The sequence below is a fragment of the Xenopus tropicalis genome, chromosome 8 (genome assembly GCF_000004195.4).
Source record: "Xenopus tropicalis strain Nigerian chromosome 8, UCB_Xtro_10.0, whole genome shotgun sequence".
NCBI classification, from domain to species: domain Eukaryota; kingdom Metazoa; phylum Chordata; class Amphibia; order Anura; family Pipidae; genus Xenopus; species Xenopus tropicalis.
The window spans coordinates 59744149-59762174 of NC_030684.2; the positions used below are offsets into that span (position 1 = coordinate 59744149).

General features: G+C 42.0%; 1 protein-coding gene across 1 annotated transcript; it reads right to left on the bottom strand.

The window, feature by feature from the left end:
* Window positions 1–4297: 4297 nt before the first annotated feature.
* Window positions 4298–7414, bottom strand: sowahd (sosondowah ankyrin repeat domain family member D). Its single transcript, XM_018096567.2, has 2 exons — window positions 7282–7414; window positions 4298–5888 (listed from the first exon to the last, which is right to left on the bottom strand). The coding sequence occupies exon 2, from the start codon at window positions 5750–5752 to the stop codon at window positions 4862–4864; it is 891 nt and encodes a 296-aa protein (XP_017952056.1). The 5' UTR covers window positions 5753–5888; window positions 7282–7414; the 3' UTR covers window positions 4298–4861.
* Window positions 7415–18026: the final 10612 nt, after the last annotated feature.

Here is an 18026-nt window from a genome sequence, read left to right on the forward strand (position 1 = left end):
GATCGGCCTTTACCTCAAATTGTTAAAGGTTTTTGGAATTTTGACACTGGTTCTTGTGTGACAATTCTAAAAAGGTTGCAGTTTTTGTGTGACTCTTCAATGTTTATCTCCAGGTCATCAAAGGAACAATAAATAACAAGTTAAAAAGCAAAGGACCAAGGACAGACCACTGTGATAAGCCACTAAAAACACTGGTCCAATTAGAAAATATCCCATTTACCACCTCTCTTTGTAAACTATCCTTCAGTCAGTTTTCTATCCAAGTACAAATGTTATATTCCAGGTCAATATTCCTCAATTTTATCATAACTTGAGGTACTGTATCAAATTCTTTAGCAAAGTCCAAATAGATGACATCCACTGCTATCCCAGAGTTGAAGTTTCTGCTCACCTTCTTATAAAAGGCAACTAAGTTAAGCTGGCCATACACGCACCGATATCGTACGAAACCTTGTTATTTGGTGCGTGTATGGCAAGTCGGCGAGTCGACCGATATCGCAGGAGGCTACTGATTTTGGTCGACTCGCCGATCGGGCCAGTTAAAAGATTTTGATTGGGCACCATAGAAGGCACCTGACCAAAATCTGCCTTCAGCGCTGAATCGGCAGAAGGAGGTAGAAATCCTATCGTTTCTACCTCCTTATCTGCCGTTTCAGCCCTGAACTGTTTGTGGCCGATTGTATGATCTTTCGTGTGACTGATGGTCGCACAAAAGATCGCAAATCGCCACGTGTGTGGCCACCTTTAGTCTGGAGAGATCTGTTATGCATAAAACCATGCTGGCACAAACTTTGTAATGTATTCAAGTATCCTATCCCTTATTACCCCTTTCAAAAGTTCTCCTACCACTGATGTCAGACTAACTGGCCTATAGTTTTCAAGCTGAGAATGGATTCCTTATTGAATGGTGACACTACATTAGCAATTTGCCAGTCTCTCGGCATCCTGCCAAATGAATCCGGAAAAATTGTGGCAATTACAGAGCTAAGCTTGTTTAGTACCCAGGGATAAATACCATCCTGTCCTGGACCTTTGTTTACCTTAACATTAGCTGATTCCTCAGCTGTGTAGACAGACGAGCTCTGAATTTCTGCTTTTTCCCTGTTGTCATCAACAAAGTGAGCCCTCTGTTATAATAAGGGACCCACCCCTTCTTGCTTCATTCATTTACTATTTACATATTTTGAAAACATAATTTTTGATTCCTTTTACTCTCTTTTACTTTCCATCTCTATTTTAGCTTGCCTGATAGCTTATTTTGATGCTTTATTGGCTTCCTTGTACCTGATAAAAAGTTTCAGCTGTCCCAGCTAACTCGAATGCATTAAGGCTGATGCCACACGTGGCGTTTTTACGCTGCGTATTTTCTAATTCTCTCTGCGGCTGAAAAACGCACGATATCATCATCCATAGAAATAACTTGAAAAGACTCGAAGGAAACAACACAATGCGTAAATACGCTAGATTTTTCAAGTGTTTGCTGAAATACGCCGTTATTTGCACAGCAACCTATTCCTATGTATTCACAAAGGCAGCTGCCAGACCTAGCGGAAATACGCAGGGTTTTTTACTATTTCGCACTATTAGCACCATGGGAAACGGGATTTGCTACGTCACCAGTACTAGGCTGAAAAACGCCATAGTCAGGCGCTATGTGGCTTGTGCGGCGTTTTTTGGGCTGAGAAAATACACAGTGTAAATCAGCCTATTACCACATTTTTCTTACCAATCTTGACACCAACACTTTTATCAAACCATATGCATAAGATGGAGTCTTCATGAAATTCAGAGCTTTCTGTGTATTGGGTTTCTGCATAGGAGATACCATACCAATTTACAGCTGAGAACCATGCTAGCTATCTAGAAATATTTATTGTTTTTGCTTTTCCTAGGGAAAATTGTTTAATATACTTCTGTAAAAAGAATAATAATACCTATTAATAGCCAGTTACTAGCATTCAAGCTTTAAATCACCCCTTGTGGCACAAAGAAAGGCAAGAAGGGCATTTTTGTCTTTCATTTCTTCTGTGGGGCAGACCCAATGCCATCCCGCCACACCTACCCCTTCAGCACTTGAAATAAGAGCTCTAATATGGTTACATTTAGAAAAAAAGGCAAATGATTTTAGTCAAAATGCAAATAGTGATTATTATTATCAAGTACCGACATATTCTGCAGAGCTGTACACTAGAAGGGTTCATACATCATACATACAGATTTCATGCAAATACTGGCACATACAAGAGGTTGCAAGAGCCTTTTTGGCAGACTCTGCAGATTTTCCTCCTGGCAGAAGCCTACAGCAACAAATATGGTATTCTGAGAAGGAACATACTGTATCTCTGTCAAATTAGAAAATTCAGATAAATCATAAATTAGAACTGAGCTGTTCTAATACCAGAGTTTCAAGTTCATATCAGGAAATTTACATGTTAAACAGACATTTCGATGTTTATTTAAGACCTAAAATAAGGAACTTGAGCATTTCCTCTGCAGGGTGTGCCAACACCCTTGGGTCTCAGCGAGGAAGTGCTTGCAAGCGTGATAAGACACACTCATTTGCACATGAATCTTAGCACAGTTTTACTGACACATAATGTATTACATTTGTAGCTCCCCAGAAAATTTATATTAATTAATTAATATTAATTAAGATTTTTTTTTTAATCAGACTATCCCTCTCTTCACAGTCCACAGTATATCTGGGTGCAGAAATCCAGCTCTCCTATATTCTCAAATGTTGCAATGGGGCTTATTATATGCTAACCCAGGGCAAATAGTCCCTTGGGCAGTAACTCATGGCAACCAGTTAGTGATTAGCTTTGCTCAGTCTGCTGCAAGTAAAACAATGAAAGCAGAATTTTCATGGGTTGCTGTGGGTTACTGCCAAGATATACATTTAAGCAATACTAAATAACCCACCTTAGACTGTCTTGAAGGCTGAAGGCACAACACTATCTTCGGGCCAGTTAAAAGGCTACCCACTAGTAAAAGAAAGTCTGAAGAAGGATACTAAAAAAAAACAATCTGTGGCTTTAAATCAGACTAGCACAAAAGGAATGTATTATCAACACTTTCATATGTCACCTGAGCCAGGAATACCGTTTATGCTCCACCTTGTCCTTCTATGCTGGTACACACACCTTGGGTAACTATGGTAGAACAAACTTTGGAATTTGCCCTGAGTACTGCAAGACAGCAGTTCTGTGTTTGTACCATGTGTATTTATAAGAACAATAATAAATAAATAATTAGACTTAGAACAGTCTAATGAACATTTCTCTAAAATATGGCCTACATAGTAAATGGCCAAACTGTATAATGGTCCTTTTATTTGTATTATTTTTTGGGGGGAAACATGCCAGGCCTGTCTAATTTAGGAGTTGTAGTTTAAAGTTTTCATTTGATAATAATGTACAAAAAACCTGCTCAGTGATTTTCAGATCTGATCATATTAATTCAAAGGATCTCAAAAGTAGGGAGGCACCAGATACATCATTTCTGGGATTTTCCGAATACTGAAAGAGGCAACAATCAATGGGTCAAAATGGCCAGTAAAGGGCAGAATCTTGTGTTTTGGCTGTTGTTCTGGATCACATGACGTGGCTTTGTAGTAAAACAGATTAACTATCATGCCTGATGGGAACTGACACTATAAAAGCAGATTGGGATTGGGAAAATTTGCAGAATATTAATTTCTTTTCAGCCCACACATAGCCTACATGTACGAAGTAGAAAATGTTGGCCTGTATCTGCCAGGAAAACTATTTAATGATCACATTATATAGGTACAAAACCACAAGCCAGTATTAGCTGAGGCATTCCAACCAAATGTAATTCCCCTGCAGCAGTCACTAATCACAGGGAAATGAGAACTACCTAGCCTGTGACTGCATTGTGATTGCAATTAATACTGTACTGGTTAAAACATGTGGCATTATGGACAGACAGACTTTGATCTGGCATCCTGTCACGTATCATCTAAGCCAGGGGTCCCCAACCTTTATGACCCATGAGCCACTTTCAAATATAAAAAGAGCTGAAGAGCAAAATAAGCAGGAAAAAAGTTCTTGAGGGATGCCAAATAATGTATGTAATTGGCTATTTGGTGGCCCCTATGTGGACTGGCAGCCAAAAGGATGCTCTGTTTGGCAGTACACCTGTTTTTTATGCAACCAAAACCTGCCTCCAAGCCAGAAATTTAAAAATGAACACCTACTTGAGGCCACTGGGGGCAACATCCAAGGCTGTTGCTTTTGAGCCACTGGTTGGGGATCACTGATCTAAAGGTGGCCATATATTGTAATATCCACTTCTTTAGTGACCTCTCCCAATATGCCCACCTAGGGTCAAACAATCAAATTACAATGCCAGGCATAGGCTCAGTTGGAGTGAGGACTGCATCAATGATCCAATGTGGTCCCCATTTCAATAGAAAACAAAACCTGCCTGATAAAGATCTGGCGAATTTTAGGCCATATGTCGGTTAGGTAGGCCCGCAGGGGGGGTGGCCCATACATGGACGGATAAGCCGCCAAAATGACCCAAATCAGCAGCTGAAATCTGTCCACATATGGCCACCTGACCAGCTCAGTTTTTTGCAATAAATGTAAAGCACTTGTGAAACCCAATGAAGCAGAAAACTGAGCTTACTCAAAGCACTAGAGGCTTTCACTAGACATACAGTATAAGGTGGGTAAGTTACCAGCCCTTAAAAGTACACAGTTAATAATTATTTGCAGTTATGAGTACCATGCATAATGCATTTAGGCTGTAATACTCACTACTGTAGGCGATGCTTTTTTAGTGCAATACTGAGTATTATTTGTGCTAGATAAAGTGTCTGTGAAATTGTCAGCTGTTACCATTTCTTGAGAAAACCATAGGCACTTTTGAAAAGGTTTTGGAGAGGTGCTATGGCAACCATGAGTTTTGGAGCAGGATCTGTTTCATCACGGACTTGAAGATTTTTGGGTTGACAATTATTATTTATGTTCATTGTAGCTAATACATCACTATCTTCCTCAGGAGCTCCCAACAGCTCCTGAAGATTCCTTGCAGTTCCTGGTCCTAGATACTGCCAAGGCTTGAGCCCATTGTGGTCCCTAGCATGAATGTTTGCATTGAATGCACCAACCAACACCTTGACAACCATGACATGGCCTTGCAAAGCAGCAATATGCAGAGGGGTAAGTCCACCACTGTCACGGACATTGATATCCAGGGTGTAACCAGTATCACAAGCAAAATCCATGACCTTGATCAGGTCCTCATGGTGGCCATGCTTAGCCATCCAGTGGATGATGGAGTAACCAGTAACAAAGTCTCTCTTGTACAAAAGGCTTGGATCCAGCCATAAAAACTCTTTAAGCTCATCAAAATTGCCCTCTGCAGCAATCAGCATCCACGCATGTTCATTTGGATCTAGTACCAAGCTGCTAACAGCTGAATCCAGTGTCTGCTCTTCTGGTCCATCAATAGCATCAAAACTAGCTGCAGAGATACATGCTCCTCTAAGAGGCAACGACCCTGCAGTGCTCCACACACTCCCCCTCATGCCTCGTTTCCTCCTCGATATTGTGGCGGGTGATGGAGTCCTGTTGGCACTTTCTGTCCTCCGTACCATGGGAGAGCTTGTCCTTATGTTTTCTTGTCTACAAACATTGTTTCCTCTTTTGTTTCCACCATGAGAATTCTGAAATTCCCCAGATTCTTCAGTTCTGACCCATGTAGCTGCCCTTGTTTTTTCCATGCCAGTACAAATCTAGACCTGATACACTGATATATTTCGTGGTCATTTAATCAACAGACTTTCTGGTTACAAGCTGTCGCCTTAAGTAAGAGGGAATTTAAGTGTCTCTTTCCTCACCAATAGTAACTTCCGCATTCTGTTTAGAAAAGACAAAAAAAAGTTAAAAAGTGGGAGGAATGCAGTTCTTTAACCCATGATAATCCCCACGGGCCTAAAAAATGCTAACATTATTTACATTGATTTCTTGGAAAATATTTTCAAAACTGTTACTGTTGCTTTTATTATTTGTTTAGTATTGTATTGAGGATTTATTTACCCAGAATGCTCAGAAAACTAACAATGCCATTCCCAAGGTTGTCATTTCTATTTAGACACCCAGGCAGTCTGTAGGGTTAGGAAATAAAAAGTACAAAGTTTGTTACAGGTCATACTCACTTATAGAAGCCAATCAGTGTACAGTATTTAAGCGTTTAAAAGCAAACATCTTATTGGGTGCTACAGGTTACTGTCCCTGGACAAACGTGTGTGGGTTTAAAATGTAATCAATCAATGATCTTCTCAGCACTAACCAAAAATGATTAGATTCTCCATTCTTAATTTTGGCTTTACATTTGAAACTGGGAAACTCCCAGCATCATCAGCCAACATTTGGCATGAGATGTAATTCATTTGCATTTCTTAATGTAATTATTTTAACAATCTTCTGAGATAGGCTTTCCTTAAAAAATGCACCAGCTTCAGTCACAAGTCACAAAGCAATGATTGTTTAGTTATTTAATCTCATGTACTTTTGGAGTGTCTTGAACCTAAGAGGATTCCTTGTAGAGTAAAATTTCTTCTGGGGTCTGAGAAAGTATGGCACTGGGGCACAACACCAGCGTATGGCGCAGCACAGAAGAGCCAGCTCCTCTGGTCGGGATTCAGCCATGTACCTATATCTAAAGGAAAATGGACTGACAAGTCCAGATTCTAGACAGGGAGAGTGACTGGTTCAAAAGAGGTGTTAAAGAGGCCATATATGTGAAAACAGAAAAATCAAGTTTGAGTAGAGGTGGGGGGCACCTCTCCCTGGACAGTTTAATACCACCTCAATGCTCCAATCATGTTAATACAATCAACACCTTACCTTCATGGGACCCCATGATCCCATGGCCGGTAATGATAAACAGATTGTGCTCATTGGAGCAACATTCCAGGGTATTTATTCCAGGAAGATCTTTGTACAAGTCATTCTGAATTGAAAAAGCCAGTAGGATGACTGGCGAAACGTGTTCCATAAAAACACAGTCCAATTGATTTGACTTATTACTACAGATAAGGATTGAGTTACAACACAGCACTAAACGAAATGTATTCTACATTGGGTTGCAAAGAGATCATAATTTTCACCCCTGGACAACATGGAAAACAATTCCTTCTTAATGTATTTTCTAAATGCAATCCTAAAATTTGCTATATTTTAAAAGGAAAGATATACATACAGTTTTTATGCTGGATATAGAAAAGGATTAGGAAAACTCAGCTCCTACCTGAAGACTGGGCAACGTCCAGTCCCTCCCTTTTGCCTCGATTCCTTTCCCTTCCGCTTTCAGTTCAATGGAACTTGCCAAATGACACACACCTCAGCAGTATGCAAACTTTTTTTAGCTTAGATCTCAGCAGCAGCAGCAGCCTGACAGAACAGGTTTGCTTCAAACTTTAACTTCACAAGCATGGTACATCAGAGGGAAAGCGAGAAAGCTAAAGGAAACTGATTAGCATAAATCCAGATACAAAGGTCACATGTCAAGGGCCTTAATTCAATGCTCCACTTCCTCTATGAGTCCTTGGAGAAAACAGGCACCCTTGTAACAGCTGGATAAACTCTAGTAACAAGATTATAGACTATAGCTTCTTCAAGAACTACAGCTCCCAACATTTACAATAGTGATGCACAGAACTGTACAATACAAAAGCTAAAGAGACCAGATGTATGAGACATCAGATATGAAATATAAGGGACAAATGATGTCTGCACTCATTAAAGGGAAACTCCATCCAAACACAGCTTAAGCTTTTTGAAAAGTAAACATAATTTCAAGATGCCAGGATTACTCAGGTGGTGGAAGACTTAGTACACCCAGACCAATCAGGCTTCATGCCCGGCAGAGCGACTGACTAACAAACTCTGACGCCTATTTACCAACCTTCAAATTTCCCATGCCAATAGTGTTGCCAGGGTAGTGGCCTCCCTCAATTTAGAGAAGGCCTTTGATTTGGTAGAGTGGGACTATCTTTGGGAAGTGCTCTGGAGATTTGGCCTGGGTGACCAAATCATTCAGTGCAAGCAGTGCTTTTTACAATATCACACCAGAACAAAGTGGAAAAGCGCTTGTAACAGTTGATGCAGCAAAACTTATATGTAAATCTAAAATATCCCCTCATGTTTGGTATTTTTAGAAACTGCAGACCTTCAGGTTTCTAGGTGCAATCTAGTTTTCACTCAAAAGCCAAATACTTTTTGTTATTGCATCGTGAAATTTGGAGCTTTTTTTTGCATTTTTGTTTTTTTTCTAAAACGTAAACTTGGACGCATGATCAAATGTGGATTTGGCAAAAAAAAATCTCAGAAAGATTTTCGAACCAAGACAAATTTGAAAGACAAGCTTCTCCCGAATAAAATGATGCCCCATATGTATGGGTGCACATAAAGAGGTGGCCACCAAACACCCCAAAGCAGGGGCAATGCATAAGAGCAATTACAAAAAAAAATTGGGGGGGGCTGCGCTTTATGTGCACTACCTGCAGTTTTTCAGTGTTAACCCCCCTACCTGTGAAATAACCCCCACAACTTGCAGAAGTCAGCGCTTTGGTCAGAAATCAAGGAAAAACCAGATACAAACCTAGATTTTACCCACAAAATCTCCATGGCAACTACCAAAAACTTACTAAACATCAATCTGCAAGTTCCCCTGAATAAAACGATACCCCATATGTATTGGTGCACATAAAGACGTGGCCACCAAATGCCCCCAAACAGGGGCAATGCATAAGGGCAATTCAGTTGAAAATATGGGGGCTGCGCTCTATGTGCACTACCTGCAGTTTTTGTAGTCTAAACAACCCCATACCTGTGAAATAACCCCCACAAACTATATATTTCCAAAATGTGCACACCTTCAGCTATTTAGAGACACCACTCTTCTCTTTCTAAATAGAAAATTGTGGCCGCAGTCCCTTGCAGAAGTCAGCGCTTTGGTCAGAAATCAAGGAAAAACCAGATACAAAGCTAGAGGTCTCCCCAAAATCTCCATGGCAACTACCAAAATCTTATTAAACATCAATCTGCAAGTTCCCCTGAATAAAACGATACCCCATATGTATGGGTGCACATAAAGACGTGGCCAAATCAAATCACGAAAATGCAATAAAGCCACTAAAAGCAATGAAAGAACAATAATTACAATGAAATCGGTGGTCAGAGCCCTGGATCCACCAATGTCACTGAAAAACCAACCTTTTTTGGGGCACTAAACATGCAATAAAGAACAATGCAAAGAAAACACAATAAAATAAGTAAAATCCAATAAAATCACCTAAACCAACAGAAGATCTACCAACGACACTTCAGAAGCAACCTTTTTTGGGGCACTAAACATGCAATAAAGAACAATGCAAAGAAAAAACAATAAAATAAGTAAAATCCAATAAAATCACCTAAACCAACAGAAGATCTACCAACGACACTGCAGAAGCAACCTTTTTTTGGGGCACTAAACACGCAATAAAGAACAATGCAAATGTAATAAAATCAAATCACGAAAATGCAATAAAACCACTAAAAGCAATGAAAGAATAATAATTGCAATGAAATCGGTGGTCAGAGCCCTAGATCCACCAACGTCACCACAAATTCAGCACCCAATAGCAATAGAAAAGTTAAAATGCTATAAAATAATTAAAAAACAGAAATCAATTATGAAAACACCATATAAATCAAATAATTATAGAACAAGATCAGAAATAAAGTTTTAGTGAAAAAAAGACTGCCAAAGCAAGCAAAGAAATAAAGAGAAGAAAAAAAAAAAGTGTAAGTGTGTGTGTAAGTGTATGTGTGTGCTTGGCAAAGTTGTCTGTAAGTGTGTATGTGTGCAAAAGTGGGATAATGAGAAAGACAGAAGAAAAAATAGAAAAAAAAATTAGACAGTTTAGATAGAAATAAGCAAAATAAACAGTGGTGTAGAGTTGTAGTACAGCTCACCCATGGCAGGCAGGCGATCAGGGGCGACCAATCCAGCAGGAAGGCAGCAGTGGGGTCCAGCAGTCCACGTGGCAGGCAGGAGAGGAGGAGGCAACGGTAGGGGGGGGCGCTATTTAAAGGGACAGCAGTGGACACGTCATCATCGTGTGCCCACTGCTGTCATTGGCTGGGGGACCGGATCGGCGCGGATCGGGGAGCTGATCGGTAAGTATGACCTTCACTGCTCGTTGCCTAGGGGGTTGTGGGGGGTTTACAAGCGCTGCTTTAAAAGCGAGCGCAGCGCTTGTAAACCCGAAAGTGCTGCAGGACGTAGATTCTACGTCCTGTGGCACTTAGGTACTTTGGTAATATTTAATCATAATATTTAATGTAATAATATGGTTTGGAACAGTTACCTAAGCCTGCCCCCCTATTATCCTGCTGATCTGGATAACTACTTTGAGACTCAAAATGTAACAGAAGTCGACTGTCCTCAACCTGCCCTTAGTCTGTATTCTCCAAATCCCACAATCCCCTGCACATGTGATGTCAATAAGGAAAGTAACATCACAGTGCAATGCATTAGAAGGCCAGGAGGCGGGGTGGAGGGACTGTTTGTGCTGGGCACCATTAGGCAATTGGGTAGGCAAATTGTGGTAGGCATAGTATCATTGGATCAAGAGCATTAGCTCTTTGTGACCACAATACTTGGAAAAAACTGCTCATTGTGGGAAAAAACTTTACACTTTGCTCACTGTGCTTGCAGATGTTCATGTGCCCTTTTCAGTGATAGCTCATTAAAATTCCATAGAAATAGACTTTATTATTTTACCTAAAAAGTGCTAAAGTAGTAGTAAATAGAGCTTCCATTAGGGGGCAGTAAGTATCTTTAAGATTATGATAAGGATACACCAAAACTATATTATGCGGATACGTTTTTTTTTTCTCCATCATAATCCAGGGGACTGGAGACTGTTTTTTCTCACAATAAAGCAATGGAATAAAATCAAGCAGAATCAGTGCCAAATAATAGTTTCTATTGAAAACTGGGACTACAACTCCTTATGGTTATTGCAACTGTGAATAGAGACAATCAGATACACTACTCTGCAGATAATTAAAATCCCAAACAGTCTGTCTGTTCATTTGTTGTATACGTTAAAACAGTAGTAAATAACAGAGAGAAAGAGCTCTGGAAAACACTAGGGTACAAATGTGTGCCAGTCTGTCAACTAATATTGCTTGGTTGCCCCTATATATGTCATTATTTGCCCTAGTGCTTCAAGCTGAATCTGCTCTGCCAAATTCAGTACTTTCCTGAAGAGAATGTAGCAGCTGTCTGAACAACTAGTGATAAAATCTCCAGTCATGATCAGAAATTGGCACCTGAGGGGAGGACTTTGTATTTTGGTAGGATTGCTCTCTAATAGAGACACTTGTCAACTATGAATGGGTCAGGAATGTATAAAAAGCAGGACTTTTAGGGTGGCACAGTTAAGCTCAGAGATAACTATATTGTATGATTGCTTGTGGTACAGTTTGATTGGTTATTGGATTTTATAAATTACTACTATGTGGTCATATTAGCTGTTGGATCCTGTTCAACCTAATATCATCATTACCTGGGGCCATCAAGCATTGAGCCACTTACCCACCAATTTTTCAGGACTGAGCTTCACAGGCAGGTGATAAAGATATTGGCTTCATAGTGATGGGCTTGCTTTACCCATCCACCAGCCTTCTGCAATTCTGGCCCCCAAAATACCACCAACTTAGAGGTTTGTATGATAAAATCCTAATGTAAGAAGGCAATGATAGAGGTCTATAGGATTCCAATTTATTTGTTAGAATCCCATGTATCAAGTTGAAAGTCCCAAGTAGCCTTTTTTCTCCATTAGGCCTGGAGTAAATGACCCTGATTATATAAAAGTTTGTGATGTGTGGGAGCAGTAAAGAATGTTTGGGAGCATTTTACCTTCAGGTGAGCTCAGAAGCTGACATTGTATAGAAATAAAATGACCAATGGAGTAGCGCTGCATTTGGGAAATTGAAGTGGTGCTTATGGCTATGCTACCACCCCACACTGCAGTTCAGACTATGAGGGGGTCAAACTTAATATACAAATGTTATGTATGAGCATCCGATAACAGCTTACCCTGTAGTATGGTGGGTCCAGGTGCTCAAGCCCCTGACCTTCAGCTTTGGGAGCCAACTTAGGGAATTTCCACAAAAAAGAACATCTGGCACTATTCCAGATCACCACCAAACAAATTTAAGTATACCTAATTTAAATTAAAAGCATTCCAAAATGTATTAGTTATACACAATTATACATAAATGGCCTCTGACACAAAAGGTTGCTAAACCTAAATTGCATCCTTTCATAAATACATTGCTAAGTAGCTACTGAATCCTCCACTGCCAATGCCCCCAGCAGTATAAATCCTACAGCAGCAAATTTACTAACACTGGACAATATTGCACAATATTGCAGTTTACTCTGCAGCCAGAAAGTACTAATGAATATTGTCGGATTGGCCCACCAGGATACCGGGAAAACTCCTGGTGGGCCCAGGTGTCAGTGGGCCCTCCTGCTCATCCAACCATTTGCTTTGTATGCCTATGTCATGGTCATTCCTCATTTCTATATAAAAACAAAGAAAAGAAATGAAAGGAAGGATAGTTAATAATATGTACAGAGAAGTGATTAAGAGAATAAAGTTAAGGGCTCTGGCACACGGGGAGATTAGTCGCCCGCGGCAAAACTCCCTGTTCGCGATTTTGCGAGTCTTTTCTGCGATTTCCTGAAATTGCGCCGCCGCGTCTGCCATCCCGCCGGCGACTTACATGTTCGCCGGTGGGATGGCAGGGGTAGGCAACTCGGGGAGATTAGTCGCCCGCGAACAGGGAGTTTTGCCGCGGGCGACTAATCTCCTCGTGTGCCAGAGCCCTTAACTCACCTTATTTATTCTCTTAATCACTTCTCTGTACATATTATTAACTATCCTTCCTTTCATTTCTTTTCATTTCTTTTCTTCACGCAAATCGCGCTTTTTCGGCGATTTCCTGAAATCGCGCCGCCGCGTCTGCCATCCCGCCGGCGACTTACATGTTCGCCGGTGGGATGGCAGGGGTAGGCAACTCGGGGAGATTAGTCGCCTGCGAACAGGGAGTTTTGCCGCAGGCGACTAATCTCCCCCGTGTGCCAGAGCCCTAAGAGTGAAGGAAAAATTTTTAAAGAGTGGGGCCACACTCTAAGGTTTTCTGGTGGGCCCCTGCCACTCCAGTCCGACACTGCTAATGAAAACAAACCCCTTATGATTGCTATTGGATACCGCACTGGTATAAATTTGCCTACTGTTAATAAATGAAATCTATTCAGTTCTGTGTATTCCCTCACTTTTCTTCATGCACCTGATACTGAATGTATCAACTGTTCCTTTTCAGTGACCAGAGCATTTATGTAATCAAGGCAACATGTCTAATTACTTTCCCTATGCTAATGTGTAATTTGAATTCAGAATATAATATATAGAGAATATGAATATTGCTTTTGCAGACATTTATTATAAGTTCACAGCAGGTCATTGTTTATATGCTTATATGCTGCTTATAATCATACCTCCCAACCGTCCGGCTTTTAGCGGGAGAGTCCTGATATTTATAGCACTGCCCGCTGTCCCAGATTCATTGTTAGATGTCCCGCTTCCCAGCATTGACATTTAATTGATTGTTGTGCCTGCTCTGCTCCGGGGGAAAAAAGCCCGCCCCCATAACTCTTGAATCTCCCCCAAGCTCACAGGTTTACCTACAGTATGTTTAATTGTCCTGGGCAGGGGCGGGCCAAGCTGACCGGGTGCCCTAGGTCGGCAACCTCACTGATTCCCCCCGCCGTGCGTGTGCTTTAGCGCACATGTGCAGTCGCGGGGGGGGGGGTCGTTTCGCGATGCGCTAGCGGCTAGATCATTGCCCCCACTGTGTAATGACAAGCGGTGGGGGCAATGATTAAAGTGAGCGGGCTAGGGGTAGGCAGGAGAGGCTGCCTGGCGCCCCCCAATCGTTGCGCCCTCTTCTGCCTACCCCTAGTAATTTGTAAATCCGGCCCTGCTCTTCCCAGGACCAGGGCCGGATTTACAAATTTGCCGCCCTGAGGCCGCCCCCGGTCACACGCCCCCCCCCAAGTGCGCATGCGTGCGTGCATGAACAGCGAGGGGGGGTGCGCGCGCATGCGCGAACAGCGGGGGGGGGGATTGCCATAGGCCAAATTTGACTTGCATACGGAGCAGTGGGGAGAAGTCCCCATTGCTCCGTATGGGAACACAAATTTTTAGATCTTTGTGCGGCGGGGCGCCCCCAGGTTTCTGCCGCCCTAGGCCCGGGCCTTTGTGGCCTGGTCCTGGGAAGAGCAGGGCCAGATTTACAAATTTACCGCCCTGAGGCTGCCCCCCGGTCGCACGCCCCCCCCCAAGTGCGCATGCATGCGTGAACAGCGAGGGGGGGTGCGCGCGCATGCGCGAACAGCGGGTGGGGGTTGCCATAGGCCAAATTTGACTTGCATACGGAGCAGTGGGGAGAAGTCCCCATTGCTCCGTATGGGAACACAAACTTTTAGATCTTTGTGCGGCGGGGCGCCCCCAGGTTTCTGCCGCCCTAGGCCCGGGCCTTTGTGGCCTCTCCACAAATCCGGGCCTGGGGAAGAGCATTTGTGACAGGCAAGGGTCAACTATCGGCATTGGCGCGCAATCCTATCCTTGTTCCAGCTCACCAGGTCAGGGGCTGAGGGTGTATCTGTCTTTAATCAGGCAGAAGAGGCTGCTGTCTTTATTTGTGTGCTGGACAGTTTCACCTTGTCCTCCCCTAACATATATCTCTCACCCCTGGGAATCTCTGGCAGAGAACAGCATGCAGGAGAATAAAAGACAGAGGTATCGCTCGTTCATAAAATATAGCAGACATTGAAAAGGGGCCCTAACCTAAAGTGGCACGCAGTAAGGCTTGCTAGGCCTACTTAGAGCTGCTGTTCAGTACTGTTTGACTCAGTAGAGATATTTTTCATACACTTAATAAACAGAAATAAAACCCTGCAGCAGTCCATGTGCATGGTGGAGGCTTTGCATGCAAGAAAAAGTTCTTGCCATTTTAAAGCAAAATAAAATGATTGGCTGCTATGGAATTTTGTTTGTACTGTAAAGCAGTAGAAAGACTATAGTGCTCCACTAACTCACTAATGGCTCTGTATGATACTTTATCAGGAGCAAAAGTTGATATTGCTGGGAATATAGGATATGTGGGTCCAGTATCCAATTCATCAGACTAGCAAATGGCTCTAGGATGATCTGTTGTATTAAATGTTATGTAGAATGCCTCGATTGAAGCAACCAGGATAGCAGTATAGTCAACCACTAACCCAGACTGGCACCAGGGATTAAAAAATAAAAAGAATGGACATTTGGCAAATGATAAATACCCATATACCATAGCAAATGGTAGGCTGTTCTAATGATAACAGCTTATAGTTTTATGTATGTCATATACATTCCTGTATTTATATTCAGATGGCAGTGTTATAGGAACCTGTATATTCTTTATAGTCAGACAGGAATGTATATATATGCTTTATAGACCGACTGCACTGGTATAGGAATGTATATATACTTTATAGGCAGACCACACTGTAATAGGAATGTATATATGCTTTATAGTTACACTGCAGTATAATAGGAACGTATATATGCTTTATAGACAGACTGCAGTGTAATAGGAATGTATATATGCTTTATAGTCAGACTGCACTGGTATAGGAATGTATATATGCTTCATAGTCAGACTGCAGTATAACAGGAACATATATATATGCTTTATAGACAGACTGCAGTGTAATAGGAACGTATATATGCTTTATAGGCAGACTGCAGTGTAATAGGAATATATATATGCTTCATAGTCAGACTGCACTGTAATCGGAGAGTCGTACGGACACGGGCATAGGAAGAGTAGTAAGTGGAGGAGGGTCGCTGAAGCAAAGGGCATGTTGCCATATAGCCGAGCTGTCTGAGAGGATAGTCGTATTGGACATAACTAATCCCTGTGGCAGAGGAGAGAATGGAGGATTTTTTTCCTCAGTCTGGACTCCCCCAGCCTGTGCTGGCACAGATATGGGCCCTAGCTGACATGAACAACAATGGGAGGATGGATCAACTGGAGTTCTCCTTACCTATGAAATTGATCAAGCTAAAACTACAAGGTTACCCGCTGCCCTCTGCTCTCCCTTCCAATATGTTGAAGCAACCAGTTGCCATGTCCATTGCTGCTGCCGCAGGGTTTGGGATGAGTGGAATCAGTGGCATTCCTCCCCTAGCAGCTGTAGCCCCTGTGCCAATGCCATCCATCCCAGTAGTTGGAATGTCTCCTCCTCTTGTGTCCTCTGTCCCCACAGTGCCACCCTTGGCTAACGGAGCTCCTGCAGTCCGTTCATTCACTGTCTCCTATGCTAACAAAACCTCATCTCCGGTTCCACTTAATGTGGGGGTACCCCAAGGCTTTGTACTTGGGCCATTGTTGTTCTCCACACACTGTCTTTGGGAGATCTTATCCGTTCAATCGGCTTTAAATATCATCTGTATGCTGATGATATCCAAATTTACCCCTTTGTTAACAGTTGAAACTGAGACTCAAATCTCTAACTGCCTCCTAGCTATCTCTAATTGGATGAACCAATGCCACCTAACAAAAACTGAACTAATGATCTTTCTGCCTAAGCCTGGTCCTACCCCCCCTTTACTATCTCTATTGATGGCACCCTCATCAACCCTGTTGATTCGGCACGTTGTTTGGGGGTGATCTTTGACTCCTGTCTCTCCTTCTCTGACCATATTAACACCACTGTCAAAACCTGTCACTTTTTCTTACACAATATTGCCAACATTTGTCCCATTCTTTCTACTGCAACAGCTAGGCTGCTCGTGCGTGCTCTCATCCTATCCCGACTTGACTACTGTAACCTGCTACTAACCGAACTCCCATCTTTCCCCCCTACAGTCTGTATTAAATGCTGCCAGAATTCTCCTCCTCTCATCCAGGAGAGTTCAGGCCCTTCCCCTGCTAAAGTCCTTATCGTGGCTTCCTATTAAACAAAGAATATCTTACAAACTCCTTCTCTAAACCTTCAAAGCCCTCCATTCCTCTGTTCCTCACTACATCTCTTCCCTTGTGTACCCGTATGTTCCTGGCCGACTCCTCCGTTCCTCACAGAGCAACCGCTTTCTGCCTTGCTGCCCCTTACATTTTGAATGCCCTCCCTGTTTTTCTCTGGAGAGAATCCTTCCTCAGTCTATTTAAAACTAAACTTAAAGACTACCTTTTGGAGCACTCGCACAGCACCTGATCTGGGAACTAGTACTTATATTGTAGTGTCACCCACTGTGACCTACAGCACTTATATTTGCCTATTTGTGTCTGTAAGTTACCCTCCCATATAGATTGTAAGCTCTACGGGGCAGGGGCCTCCATCCTCTTGTCACTTTGACTCTTAACTTATTGCAACTGTATCTTGTATTTATAGTTATACTTTGTATTTATCTATTATTATCTTCATAATCCCATTTGTATTAATGTATTCTACTGTACAGCGCTGCGTACATAAGTAGCGCTTTATAAATAAAGATATACATACATACAAATATGCTTTATAGACTGCAGGGTAATAAGAAACTGTATATGCTTTATAGTCAGACTGTACTTTTATGGAAATGTATACATGCTGTATAGTCAGACTGTACTCTGTTATAGAAATGTGTGTGTGTGTATATATATATATCAGACTGCACTGTTACATGAACGTGTTTATACTGCATAGTTCAGACTGCATTGTTCCCTCTCATTGCTCCTATTTCACTTTCCGTCTAGATAATAAATATTGGCAATCAAGAGAAATCCCGTTTGAATGTATGAGCACCAATGACACTGAAGTGGAAAGAGGTTACGCTACACGATCCCCTGCGGTTATACTATATCCGCACGCACAGAGCACTCTCATGTAGTAGTCTCATGTAGTAG